General features: G+C 46.9%; 1 protein-coding gene across 1 annotated transcript in view; it reads right to left on the minus strand.

Moving 5' to 3' along the window:
* stac (SH3 and cysteine rich domain) overlaps nt 1–14,737 on the minus strand; it is a 222,741-nt gene that overhangs the window by 19,464 nt on the left and 188,540 nt on the right. The window contains exon 10 of the mRNA XM_041190230.1: nt 3,644–3,781. Within this exon, the coding sequence (XP_041046164.1) occupies nt 3,644–3,781 (138 nt within the window). The remainder of the gene's footprint in view (nt 1–3,643; nt 3,782–14,737) is intronic.

Here is a 14,737-nt window from a genome sequence, read left to right on the forward strand (position 1 = left end):
ACATGAGGGGTGGAATTTCAGTTGAAATCCACGTGGGGTAATTCAGAGACGGAGACAGTCACTGAGAAAGGAGATATGGCTGTGAAAACGGGTTTTAGTAAACACCTTGTCAAGCACCAGGAGAGAAATGGAAAGCAATGAAGGTGAACAAGGCAAAAGAGAGATACGGAAAGCTTGTCGCAGAGACGAACAGAACTTCTTCAAGGAGGTAGGCATTTCTTGAAGAGCAGTGGCAGTCAATTAAACACAGAGATAAAAACAAAAAACTGCGGATGCTGGAAATCCAAAACAAAAACAGAATTACCTGGAAAAACTCAGCAGGTTTGGCAGCATCGGCGGAGAAGAAAAGAGTTGACGTTTCGAGTCCTCATGACCCTTCAACAGAACTAGGTGAATCCCAGGAAGGGTTGAAATATAAGCTGGTTTAAGGTGGTGGTGGTGGTGGGGGGGGGGGTGGGGGGGGGGGGGGGGGGGGGGGGCGGTGGGTGGTGTTGGGTTGGGGGAGACAAGTGGAGGGGGGTGGTGTGGTTGTAGGCAAAAGCAGTGATAGAAGCAGATCATCAAAAGATGTCACAGACGGCAGAACAAAAGAACACATAGGTGTCGAAGTTGGTGATATTATCTAAACGAATGTGCCAATTAAGAATGGATGGTAGGGCACTCAAGGTATAGCTCTAGTGAGGGTGGGGGGAGCATAAAAGATTTAAAAATATTTAAAAATAATGAAAATAGGAGGGAAAAAGAAAAATCTGTATAATTAATTGGAAGAAAACAAAAGGAAGGGGAAAGAAACAGAAGGGGGTGGGAATGGAGGAGGGAGAACAAGACCTAAAGTTGTTGAATTCAATATTCAGTCCAGAAGGCTGTAAGGTGCCTAGTCGGAAGATGAGGTGTTGTTCCTCCAGTTTGCGTTGGGCTTCACTGGAACAATGCAGCAAGCCAAGGACAGACATGTGGGCAAGAGAGCAGGGTGGGGTGTTGAAATGGCAAGCGACAGGGAGGTTTGGGTCATTCTTGCAGACAGACCGCAGGCGTTCTGCAAAGCGGTCGCCCAGTTTACGTTTGGTCCCTCCAATGTAGAGGAGACCGCATTGGGAGCAATGAATGCAGTAGACTAAGTTGGGGGAAATGCAAGTGAAATGTTGCTTCACTTGAAAGGAGTGTTTGGGCCCTTGGACGGTGAGGAGAGAGGAAGTGAAGGGGCAGGTGTTACATCTTTTGTGTGGGCATGGGGTGGTGCCATAGGTGGGGGTTGGGGAGTAGGGGGTGATGGAGGAATGGACCAGGGTGTCCCGGAGGGAACGATCTCTACTGAATGCCGACAGTGGGGGTGAAGGGAAGATGTGTTTGGTAGTGGCATCATGCTGGAGTTGGCAGAAATGGCGGAGGATGATCCTTTGAATGCGGAGGCTGGTGGGGTGATAAGTGAGGGCAAGGGGGACCCTATCATGTTTCTGGGAGGGAGGAGAAGGCATGAGGGTGGATGCGCAGGAGATGGGCCAGACACGGTTGAGGGCCTGTCAACGACCGTGGGTGGAAAACCTTGGTTAAGGAAGAAGGAGGACATGTCAGAGGAACTGTTTTTGAAGGTAGCATCATCGGAACAGATGCGACGGAGGCGAAGGAACTGAGAGAATGGGATGGAGTCCTTACAGGAAGCGGGGTGTGAGGAGCTGTAGTCAAGGTAGCTGTGGGAGTCGGTAGCTTGTAATGGATATTGGTGGACAGTCTATCACCAGAGATTGAGACAGCGAGGTCAAGGAAGGGAAGGGAAATGTCAGAGATGGACCACGTGAAAATGATGGAGGGGTGGAGATTGGAAGCAAAATTAATAAATTTTTCCAAGTCCCGACGAGAGCACGAAGCAGCACCGAAGTAATCATTGATGTACCGGAGAAAGAGTTGTGGAAGGGGGCCGGAGTAGGACTGGAACAAGGAATGTTCCACACACCCCATAAAGAGACAGGCATAGCTGGGGCCCATGCGGGTACCCATAGCCACACCTTTTATTTGGAGGAAGTGAGAGGAGTTGAAGGAGAAATTGTTCAGTGTGAGAACAAGTTCAGCCAGACGGAGGAGAGTAGTGGTGGATGGGGATTGTTCGGGATTCTGTTAGAGGAAGAAGCTAAGGGCCCTCAGACCATCCTGGTGAGGGATGGAGGTGTAGAGGGATTGGACGTCCATGGTGAAGAGGAAGCGGTTGGGGCAAGGGAACTGGAAATTGTTGATGTGACGTAAGGTGTCAGAGGAATCACGAATGTAGATGGGAAGGGACTGGACAAGGGGAGAGAGAAGGGTGTCAAGATAACCTCCTCCTTACTTTACCCTCCTGCTTATTTATCCTGCTCTCTGTCCCATTTGAAAAACATGCAACCAGGACCTGAATTTTGCATCCCTCTGGTGGCAGGGTGGCAGGCTGTGGTGGGGGGGCAGGGTGAGGTTTGTGAAATTGGGCATGATACTAGTGGCGCCAGGAACTGGTGCCTACCTATCCCTGCCCTTACTTGCTGCAGTTTTCCAGGGGTGGGGGAGCCTTTGGATGGCCCACTTGAACATGGGTCAATTGAAGTCCTTAAGCCAATTAATAGCCACTTAAGGGCCTCCTCCCACCACCACTGGGATTTTATCCTCAGCAGGAGGCCAGCATCAAGTGTCCAACCAACCCTCACTTGTCCAGCCCAGCCTCATGTTCAAGCCTCATTTCTATGTAGCTTGCTTCCCCGGGAACTCGCTGTAGTCTCAGCAGTGGCCACTATTCCTAGTGGTGCTGCTGGGACAAACAATTTTCAAGTATTTTGCAGGCACGACTTCCACCCAATGGGGTGGAAGACCTGTCTCAAGCCGATTAAGCGTTAAGTGGCTGTGGGGTGAACCTGCCAAGGAGGGGCAGACTTGCCCCCCCCCACGCCCCCAACTTTTACACTAGGGTGTCTGGGCCCCACCCCTAGTCTAAAATTCAGTCCCAAAAATATTGAGCTGCCACTCTCACCATAACCTAAGCCATGTTTCAGTATTATCTATATTATTATACCCCCAAGGGTCTATTTGTACCCTCAGTTTAGCTGTCTTATTCATTCGACTCCTTGTTTTGAAGTATACACCATGAAGCACTGCCAAACTCCCCCTATTTTTTAGCCATTGTTTTCTCTGCCTTCACACTCGCTTACTAATTTTCTGCTCTCTATTTTCAAATTTACTTCTTTCCCTTCTGAATCTATGCTCACATTTCCATCCCCCTGCCAAGCTACTTAAATCCTTCCTAATAGCTCTAGCAAACTTTCCTGTCATCAGTTTGGCCCCTGAATGTTCCTTGACATTTAGAAGGCCCTAGATTTGGGAGTAATTTTATCTTTGTGGAATTATAATTGTTCTGAACTCTCATTACCCTCTCCTTGAATACTTCCCATTGCTTTGACTCTGATTTACCTTCAAGGAGCTGTTTTCAGTCGACTTCCTCTAAAATGTACACCAGCTTAATAAAATTGGCCTTTCACCAGTTGAAATACTTACTCTTGGTTTATCTTTTTCCTTATCCATACTTTATTAACTAATTCAAGCTAAGGGATAATTTGGAGATATTATTATGTGAACTTTATTTTTCATAATTAATATAAAATTAAAAGAGATTTTAGATGGTAATGACCTGATTTTCTTTCACATTTATCTGTCCTTCTTCTTTAGAGCCTGTGAATGGTTTGGTGCATCTGAAGACCTTCTCACCCACCATCACTTTCTGAACAAACGATGCAGGAAAATATCCAACTCGGTCAGCAATTTTACCCTGGGAAATGGAAAAGAAAAATAAACAATAAAGAGGATTAACTTCAATCAAGTCCACTCTTATACAAGGATCAGGACTGTAATGTTACAGCCCTATCTTTGACCCAATAGGATATTTAGCCAGGCTCCTTACTGGCACTACCATGTCATGACATTACCTCAGACGGACTGGAGGAGGAGGGGCACACCAAATGGCTTGTGGTCTGTTCATTTTGTTTCTCATTCAATGCAAATGGATGGGATTAAAAGCTTTCATTGTTGGCTCTAAGGGTGAAATGAGCTCATTCAGTTTTAACCAACTCATAAAGGGCATTGTCCACAGCACAAAGTGGTCTCTTTCACTTAAAGATACTAAACTGATGGACTGACTTAGCGATGTAATAGATTGGCTGCTCTGGGAATGGAAATATTGTGCAGTAGGTTCTGCTCAGAGGTTGTGGTTCAAGTATATTGTTGTGTAGACTAGGGGAGTTTAAATATATGGCCCCAAAATTTCAACACTCCATCTGATTGTCCAATGGGAGCATAGATCAGGTTTGGAGGTCAGTGCTCCTGTTTTTCCAGACTCTTGATTTTCCACCAATTAAAATTAATTGGGAGCTTCTGAATCAGGCCTTGACATGGTTGCTATTTAAGGGGCTATGCATCAACCTCATAGTCTGAGTATGAAACTGAGCTTGCAGAGACTGAACGATCAAGAGATATGATGAAAACACTGCAGCACCATTTCTCTAACTGCTGATCCCTGAACAGCTCCTTGCTGGGTTTACAGGATCATAAAATCACAATCTGATTTTGCAGACCTGTGTGAAGAACATGCTCTTTGCTTTTCTGCAAACAGAAAAATGAAGCTTCCATTATAACAATGTTCGAATTCATTTCAGTGACGACATTCTCGAGCCAACTGCACTTAAAATCCTTTATCCAAATACCATAACAATTTGAAATGTACTTCCTAATATGCAGAAATCATGTAAGTAATCATCCATGATTTCTGTCTTTTCTAACTTAACTGGGATGCCACCATGTTTATAAGGTAGTGAATATAATTCCTGTAATCTCTAATTTGCACTTCACTAATAGAAATGTACTGAATCTGAATTTTTAGCAGGGGGGTTTCGGTTTCTTAGTTTTTAACATGATTCAAAATGTGATTATTTAAATGTTAATTAATTTTTCAAAGTATGGGCCATATTTTCTATTTTAAAAATGGCTGGCAAGGTCCGGATGTGGAAGTTCCACCCCCTTTTCCAACAATTCCAATTTTTGTAGACAGGGGGAAGGGAGGGCGGCATGATTCACACAAGGAGGAAACCCAAACTCTGCAGGGTTATTTGAACCTAGTGCTGAATTCAAACAAATCACATTTTGGCTATTGCAAGGGCCTCTACCCATAGTGTGGGAATCACAAATTTATGGAGTAGACATAAACACTCTCCAAGGGTGGATAAGGTCTGTATAACTGTCATGTTTATTGTTTCTACAGGAAGTCCATTGGAAATTCTGCAAAAGAGGGCATCTAAGCATCCTGCTGCGTCATATATTCGTCAAAACCTTTGTTCCAAATTTATTTCAGTACAGTGATTCATATTAATTTGGTTTGGAAAATCATAATAAATATTTTGGAGTAGAATTTCCACAGGGTACTGTGATCTCTCACCATCATTTTGGCAGAAATTTGGAGAAACAGAGCAAACAGCCACTGATGCCATTTCACTGGGGTTTCCTTTGATCTTTCACAAATGAATGGCAAACAGCTGAAAGAACCCAATAGAAATTACTGCTGATGTTATATGTAGCATTACAAACTGAATAAGAACCTACAAGGATTACATAAGGCAAACTTTCTGGTCCTGCTACCAAAGCTAAAGGTCCATTGTTATAAGAGTAAATTCTGAAGTTACCAATTTCAATGGCACAGAGTGTACTAGCACTGGAAAGTTCTGCTTCAAATCGTACAGTCTTATCTATATCTTTGTGATGTCGAAGATAGGGGTTGGATATATCACAGTGACTGCTGAACAATGGGCAGAAAATTCCCCCCATCGGGAGGGGTTACATGGGGGTAGAAGGGGGCTTGTGTGAACCCGATTGGGGCCCGCCGCCATTTTACATGGGCGGGCCAATTAAGCTGAGCGCTCCCTGTGCAGGCGGGGGGAGGGGGGAATTCCCTGAGTCGAGAAATGCCTCAGGGAGATTAGTTTAAGATTTAAAAATTTAAGTAAAGAAAAGGAAATATTTTAAGACATGTCCCCTCATGTGACAGTGTCACATGAGCTGGGACATGTTCATGAGTTTTGATAAAAGATTTTATTTAATTAATGAAACCTTTATGAATCCTCATCCAGCCTGTGGATGAGGTTCCATAAAAAATGCGAAGGCCACCTGGGCTCTTTGCCTGCCCCCCAACCTTAAGGTTGGACGGGCAGCCCTGTTAATTGTTTTAATGACTATTTAAATGGGCTTAGTAGGCCGTTGACAGTTTGGCGGGTGTGCAGCCAACTCGGCTGCGTGCCCACCGAGCTGAAAGTCTAAGTGACCCGCGATGACATCGGGACGCCCACTTGACATCACTGCGTGTCATATTACGCGTCGGCGAGCGGGCCCCTCGCTGACCCAAAAATTCTTCCCAATGTATGGGGACATGATGGCCTAGCTGGCCTATTGAAAACACACCCATCACTTCATATTTGATTCAAAAATCTATGGATTATAGTATGCAAAATGCAAGAAATTAACCAAAATGCCTATGGATAGCATTGTGGTTATAATTCCTAATCCCACCATATGAATTTGAGAAATTTTAAAAAATCGATATATCTGGGAGTAACAAGATGGTATAAAAGTGACAATGTAGCAAGTTGTTGTAAAAACTGGTTCACTAATGTTCTTTGGGAGAGAAAGCTGCTGGTCTTACTGGGTCTGGCCTATGCGTGATTCCAACTCCACACAAATGTGGTTGGACCCTTAACTACCTTCAAAGTGGCTGAGCAAACCATCCATTTGTATCAAACTGCTAGAAAGGAACAAAAGAATAAAACTGCACAGGTCATTTGAATCGGAAAATGACAAAGGCCTGCAAAGTCCGTCTCATTAGCATCTGGAAATCGATACCAAAGTTGGAAGAGCTGCCGCACCGATTAGTTAAGTTATAGCCTGACATAAAATCATACCTCACAGCATCATACTTATTCATCAATATCCCAGACTCCTCCTAGTGTCATTTGTGGCAGAAAAGGCCCATCAAAAGTAGGGCACAGAAACATTAGAACAGGAGTAGGCCATTCAGCCCTTCAAGCCTGCTCCACCATTCAATGAGATGATGACTGATTTGCATTCAACTTCCAACCCCTGCCAAGGATGTTGGTAATGGGGGATTCAGCGATGGTAATGCCATTGAATGTCAAGGGGAGATGTTTAAGTTCCTTCTTGTTGGAGAATTGCGAATGGTGCTGAACATTGTGCAATCACCAGCGAACATCCCCTCCTTTGAACCTATGATGGAGGGATGGTCATTGATGAAGCAGCTGAAGATGCTTCAGCCTAGGACATTACCCTGAGGTTTTCTACTCATTTGTACTCATTTCCCATGTTAATACCATTCTCTCTTGCCTTATCTCTACTCTTTGGTTTACCACATCTTTCCAAATTTGATCCCTGTCCCCCACTATTCAGTTTAAAACCCTCTCTTCTTCCCTAGTTATGTGTCTCACTAGAACACCAGCCCCAGCACGGTTCAGGTGTAGGCCATCCTAACGGTACAGATCCCACTTTGCCCAGTGCTGATGCCAGTGCCCCACAAACCGGAATCTACTTCTCCCACACCAGTCTTTGAGCCACGCATTCATTTTTCTAATCTTATTTGCCCTATGCCAATTTGCATGTGGGTCAAGTAATAAACCAGAAATTATTACCTTTGAGGTTCTGCTTCTTAATTTGGTGCCTAGCTCATCATATTGACTATGCAGAACCTCCTTCTTCATCCTACTTATGTCATTGATACCTACATGGACCATGACAACTGGATCTGCCCCCTCTCACTGTAAGTTCCTTTCAGCCCTGAGGAAATGTCCCGAACCCTGGCACCAGGCAGGCAACAGAGCTGTTTGGACTCTTGATCTTTGTTGCAGAGAACAATGTCAATCCCTCTCACTATGCTATCTCCTACTAACACTACATTCCTTTTTGCTCCTCCTACTTGAATGGCTTCCTGTACCACAGTGCCATGATCAGTCAGCTCATCCACCCTATGGCCCCCAGACTCATCCAAACAAGCTGAAAGAACCTTAAACCTGTTGGACAATTGCAGAGGCTGACACTCCTGCCCTCTGGGTCCCCTTACCTGTGTCAGCTGCAGTCACGCCCTTCTATCCCTGACCACTTTCCAAATCAGAAGAACCCATCCTAATAGTTGTAACCACCTCCTGGTGCAAAGCGTCCAGCTCAATGACTCTGAGCAGAAGCTCCTCAAGACGCAGATACTTATTACGAACATGTTTGCCCTGGATCACACTGGTATCCAGGAGCTCCCACATGCAGTAGGACACATCACCTGTCCTGCTAACCTTATGTGTTTAATTAATTACTTAATTATTTTATTCAATTATTTATTTTCTTTTATGTATTTTATCAATTTTACCACAAATTCCTGTACTATTTTAAACCTTAGGAATAGAATAGACCTCACCAGGTGCTTACAAAATACTCACCAAACAGCTAGCTTCTTCCCCTGTGTTAGAGCAAAAACCAATTCCTACAGAGTGAGAAAGTTAGAAAAAGCAAAGGAGCACCTCGCTCCCCTCCTCACTGAGCACCTTCAACTCATCAATCTCCCAGTACTCCATTGAGGTCGCTCTCCAGTCTGCTGTATCGATGTTCATGCCGTGTAATTAGAAACATTGTACCTTCCCTCAGATGGAGTTTGTGGTCGTCGCATGGGTGTCATCAGCCATGTCCTTTGTGGGTGGCCTCTATCACCAAGAAGCCAACCCTGGATGTTGTGTGGTCCCTCGAAGCTGTCTGTGATCTGTGATCTACTTGATGTAGGAGTTGTGGCAGATTCCTGGGTAACTTGCACAATCCTGCATGGTGTTTCTTGTGGTCACAGACCAGCTATATGCTGAGTGAATGAAGCCCTTTCCTGTTCATGTATTGCAATGCCTGTTGCCAAGGAGCTCTTATAGCCATGAGTGCAGTCGATGGCACCCTGCACCTGTGAGAATCCCGTGATAGAAGCAAAGCCCAGTGCTCTGGCTGCTTGGCCAGCTTGATCTCTGATGAAGTGCATGTAATTGTGGGCTTTGGCAAAAAGGGTGTCCATTACTTCCTGTATGCACTTGTGAGTGGACACCTGAGCGATCCCACAGAAGTCCCCAGCAGAGCCCTGCAGTGAGCCACTCGCACAGAAGTTAAGGGTGGCGGTGACTTTGACAACCACTAGCAATGGATGTCACCCCAGGCCACGTGGCGTCTACTCCTGGAGAACGTGGCAGATGTGAACCATCAGATTCCTGGACATGCAAAGGCATCGACAACACTGATTCTCGCTGACCTAGAGAAAAGACATGTGTTTTCTGTACACCCTTGGTCTTTGAACCGCCTACATGCAGCGTTTCTGTGAGCCTCATCCTCTGGGTCTGGAGAGGGCCTTGCCGCCCTGCTCATCAGGGTGATTCATCACTTTGGCGAGCCTGGCGCCACCGTAGCTCTCTTCTGTGCCTTTGTTCCTGCCTGCATGCGATGATGCAGCAACATGAAATGTATTTTCCATCTTCCTCAAGTTCTGCTCACTGTAGGATCAATGCAAAAAAACCATGAATGAGCTTCAGCCTCCAAAGGTCCTCTTTCTGTCGCTGATGGTTGACGGCACACACCCATGTGAGGATCCTCCACCATATCATCACTCTCTCAATACAACTGTGGGTGCTCTCCCTCCTGCCAAGTGAGCGACACCCTCAGTCAGCCAGTCACTCAGCTGCATCCACATCCTCACCTCCAGCCAAGAAGATACCACCTTTATTGAAGAACTGGAAATGAGCAGCCTTGAAGGCCCGTCACAGTGCTTACCCACACCCTCCACCAGCGCAGAGACACACACCTCGGTGGAACCTAGATCTAGAGCAGGCCCGGGTTCACAATCTGGTGGTCACTGCATGGGCATGTGTCCGCAGCAGGAGGAGGAAGCTTCAGCCAAGCTCCCTGGCACTTGGAGGACTACTGGGGAAGAGGCAGCTGTGAGGTCCGAGTCAGATGATGAGCCTCAGGATTCAGCATTTCAGCTCATCCTGGAGAGTCAGCAGAAGGTGGGGGAACATCACGCAGAGCTTTTGGAAGCCCTCAAGTGGCACACGAGTCGGAAAACTGCGTCATTCTGCTTTCTGATGAAGTAATGCCCACCTGTGCATGTGTAGAGGTCTCCATGGGAAGGATGGCACACGTCGTGGAGACCTTGGTCCAGCAGAACGTGGAGATGTGCACAGACCTGCATTCCACCATGGTAGCCATGGGTGAGTTCCTGCAGTGGCAACGCGAGATGGAAATGAAGCACCTCAATTTCCCTCCAGGTGGTCCTTCCCCTCAAGGAGTCAGGCCTGGGTTCTCGGGCACCTGAAGGGAGGAGGACTGGCAATGGACACTCCCGGGGTCATCCACTCAGGAATCTTGGAGGCTGTTCTATCTCTCCAAGTCCCCTTTGTCTCTGACCACCTCAACCTCATCCTCCGTCACTGCAGAGGGAGCAGTTGGCCCACAGGAGGACAGCCAAAGCAAGCCAGGGCCCCCAAGGCCTCTGCTCTCCAGAGGACCCATGCCAAAGTCATCAGAGGCAACACTGACAACCATTGTATAGGCTGTCTCCAACCCTCCTGCGGATGTCAGGGCAGCACCTAGAAGAAGTGTTGGGCCTAGAAAAGTTAAGAATTTCTGATCACAAGTGGTTGCATGGGTGAACACATTTTGTTACTTTATAATCTGAAAATATACTAACTTTCACTGAATAACACATAATGGTGTCCTTCAGCTTCATTTACAGGCTTCATGAGTTCTCCCCTTGCACCCCACCTCCCCACCAGCAGTTCAGCTGCATGCAGCTGGACCATGAGTGAATCTGGAGGGAGAAGTGTGTGTGTGTGTGTGTGTGTGTGTGTGTCAGGGCCTTTCGAAGTCTTGTGCAAGCGCTCTCCCACGCCTGCGGAGCCTTCCTCCATCACACTCATCTCAATGTCCCGAGCATTTTCAATGCTGCCTGCTGGGGTTCTCTTTCAGTTGTCCATCTGAGCTGACCTGCATCTCCGCCCACCCACTGATCACACTCCCATGCAGGACCTGTGCCCGTCCAACATGAGACTCCTCTCACTTTCAATTTCAGAAGCATGGTTGTAGCTCCCATGTCCTTTCCCCTCCCTCAGTCACCCATGTCCTTTCGCCACATCACTGTCAGCGCCCCCGGCATTACATTCTACCTCCCCACCATCACCTACTAAACAGAACCCCTTTTTTTGCAGGATACCCAGGTGAACGTGCCCTATCTTCCTGAGAATCCCACCCACATGCACACTGACCTCCCCTACCACCTCCTTCCCATCCAGAGTCTGAGTCCTCACCAACTAGCCATACCGTCTCTTCTACCACTACCGTCACACCCTCACCCTTCCACGCTTCCAGCTCACTCATACTCTGCATTCCCTCCTACCACTCCGACCCTCAGTTCGCTCCCCTGGAGGCAGTCATTGATCCAAAGGCCCCTCCCTTGCATGTTCACCTGCAAACCCCCTCTTACTTCCTCCTCCACCCTTATTCCTTCCCTTACACCTTCCTCCCCCCTTACACTGCCTCCCCAGTTGCCATATTCTCCCTGTTATGCCCTCCACCCTGCCATTTTAATTGTCAAGGTGTGTTCTGGACCGGTGTGTTTTCCCGCTGACATGCGTGATAAATTATTTGATGTGGGGGGATGATTCCAGTGAGCAGAGATTATAATTAGATGCAGATATATTAAAATAACATGCGGCTGTGGGAAACGTGGCCCGTCATTGACGGGCAGTGCGGACAATTGCAAACTGGTTTCATGATGGTGTGAAACCGATTTTTGGTCTTCCTGCCATGTTGTCTGCTCATACCCACCATGACACCAACGGGGCTGGAAAATTCTGGCTGTAGTCTCCAATGGCCAGGCCTGGCCTTAGAAATGTAAATTGGCTTTGTACAATTCCCTTTGATTTGACCTCTGCAGTCACAGGGATCATTAGCATCTCTTTAATAATGAGGTGAACGCTTCTCTGAATGCCAGAATGTTCCTTTTGTTTGAGTCATGGCCAGCTATGTCTTTGTCCAGTTTTAAAGCCTTTGTCCAGTTTTTCCTAAATCACAGAATCTCACAGTGCAGAAGAGGCCCTTCAGCCCATCAAGTCTGCACCGACATGTGAGAAACACCCGACCTACCTACCTAATCCCATTTACCAGCACTTGGCCCATAGCCTTGAATGTTATGACGTGTCAAGTGCTCATCCAGGTACTTTTTAAAGGATGTGAGGCAACCCGCCTCCACCACTCTCCCAGGAAGCGCATTCCAGACCGTCACCACCCTCTGGGTAAAAAAGTTTTTCCTCACATCCTCCCCAAACCTCCTGCCCCTCACCTTGAACTTATGCCCCCTTGTGAACGACCCTTCAACTAAGGGGAACAGCTGCTCCCTATCCACCCTGTCCATGCCCCTCATAATCTTGTACATCTCGATCAGGTCACCCCTCAGTCTTCTCTGCTCCAACGAAAACAACCCAAGTCTATCCAACCTCTCTTCAAAACTTAAATGTTTCATCCCAGGCAACATCCTGGTGAATCTCCTCTGCACCCCCTCCAGTGCAACCACATCCTGCATATAATGTGGTGACCAAAGATTTTATAAATTAGCCATGATGATATATATATATTTTAATAAAAATGTAGAATGAGGTCTTAGCCCCCAGACATCCCTCGCTGCCCCAGGGAAATAAAAAGAATTAACTTCATTTTTTTTTATATGTGGTCTTAAGAAGGAAGAATAGGAAGTAAAGAAGTGTACATTCATTCTCTCATTCACACTGGCATGTCAGACACACAGCTAACATGGGCAATGGCAGCTCCCTGTTGCATTTCCTCCTTTTGAGGTTTAAACCCAGGACAGCGCAGCAGCAAGGACATTGTCTGGTCCTGGCATTCGGAAGGTTTAGGCAACTTTGGAGGATTTGAAATTCATCTGTATAGGGAAGTCTATTTGCGGCTAAAGTTCTGAATTCCCACTGTTGGAGATCAGGCGTATACAGAGCCCTTGGGTTCAGAGCTCTGCCTGTCCAACTCCTGGTTAAATATCCTCAAAAGGGTCTGATGGTTTAGCAGGGTGATCAGTGATAGCCAAGCTGCTCTGGGCGATCCATAGGGGGAATGCTGGGCATCTCACTCTGTAGGTGCCAGGCCTGTAGATCATAGGGCTGAGCTGCTCTTGTCCACTTTACATCCTGCTTGTTCACTCGCGTAATCTGTGGGTTCAGCTGTTCTAACCCAGGAACTATGGTTAGGCTGATTGTCATGAGATTGGGGTGTTTTAAAGGGATTTTGGCCTCTTTAGGGGATTTTGGTTCAGGGTCCGGCTCGGGTGCTAGCACAACTGGAAAGTTCCACATTCTGTTGCTAGGTGTCGTGGGTTGGCATGGCAACAGGTGGGCAGTGAGCTCCTGAGCTTGAGCCAGATTTTCTAGGCCTGGATGATAGGAAGATGGCCTGCTGGCAGGGCCTCTCCCTCATCCCTATCAGAAGGGGCTACAGAACTGTAGCCTGGTGTGTTGTCATGGATCATTTTAACTGCAGTGGCAACCTTGTCCAGTCAACTTGCAATTCTACATTAAGGTGGGTGAGCATGAGGTCCAGTCTGGTCGGGTTCCCTTTGGGGGTCATTTGCATGGTAGGTTCTGTGTCTTTTGGGACACTACTGCCCACTGTTACATGGTCAGCTCTCGCTGTACCTCCTGGTGGTTTTTCAACTAAGTGAGGCATCACCTTTACTCTGCCTGGGCCAATTTGGGAACTGTTCTGGTCCACATTTAAATTCGTCATTAAGCTACCAGCCAGGCTGATCGATAGCTTCCTAGCTGGGGCCTTTGGCTTTGGAATGGGCACTCTCCAAACTTGTTCCAAGTCCCTTGGAATACTTCTGCCCTCAAGTGAAGGTGCAGCTCCAGCTACCTTCCCTTGTGGCTTCTCAACTGGGGGAGGCATCTCACTCTCACTCTGCTCATTGGTTTGGGAATTCCCTTTTGTCCCTATTTATTATCAGAAAGAAGGTTTTGGCTAGCTATATTTCGGGCAATTCCTTAACATTTTCCTTTCTTAGTTAAAAAGCTTGCCTTCCTCCAGTGTCTTCGACCACATGGGGCATATCCTCACTATTTCTTTCCTTGCTTTGGGACTTTTCTGGTCCCTATTTAATTCTGGGATACTTGGTGAATCTATTTCAGATTCTAGAGGCCTTTCCTGGACTTCTCAATATTACTGACTTGGCTCCAGTCTTGCTACATTTGAGCAGCCCCTGCTCAATATTTATGGGTGCTACTTCATCTTTTTGGGCCTTTTTCTTTCACTGGCTAACACCTTGCTGCCGGCCAAATCGTTCCCAAAGAGGAAATCGATTTCTCCTTCTGGTAGTTCAGGGACAATTCCTACTGTAACAGGGCTTGAAACAAGGTCACACTCTAGGTGGACCTTATGGAGGGATGCAAACACAGATCCTCCCCACACTCCACTTCTGCTTTGACTTTCAGGGAGGACTTGGGAGGTAGGTTTGTTTCCCTCCAGTATTGAGGATTGAGTGGCCCTTGTGACCTGGTGCAGTGCAAATGGACTTGCTCATATTTTGGGATGGACAGAGGGTACTGTTCCTGACAGGACAAAACTCCAGAAGCTCTCTGGGAGTTTGTATGGCTCAGAT

Source organism: Carcharodon carcharias, chromosome 6 (assembly GCF_017639515.1).
Source record: "Carcharodon carcharias isolate sCarCar2 chromosome 6, sCarCar2.pri, whole genome shotgun sequence".
In the NCBI taxonomy this organism is placed as follows: Eukaryota; Metazoa; Chordata; class Chondrichthyes; order Lamniformes; family Lamnidae; genus Carcharodon; species Carcharodon carcharias.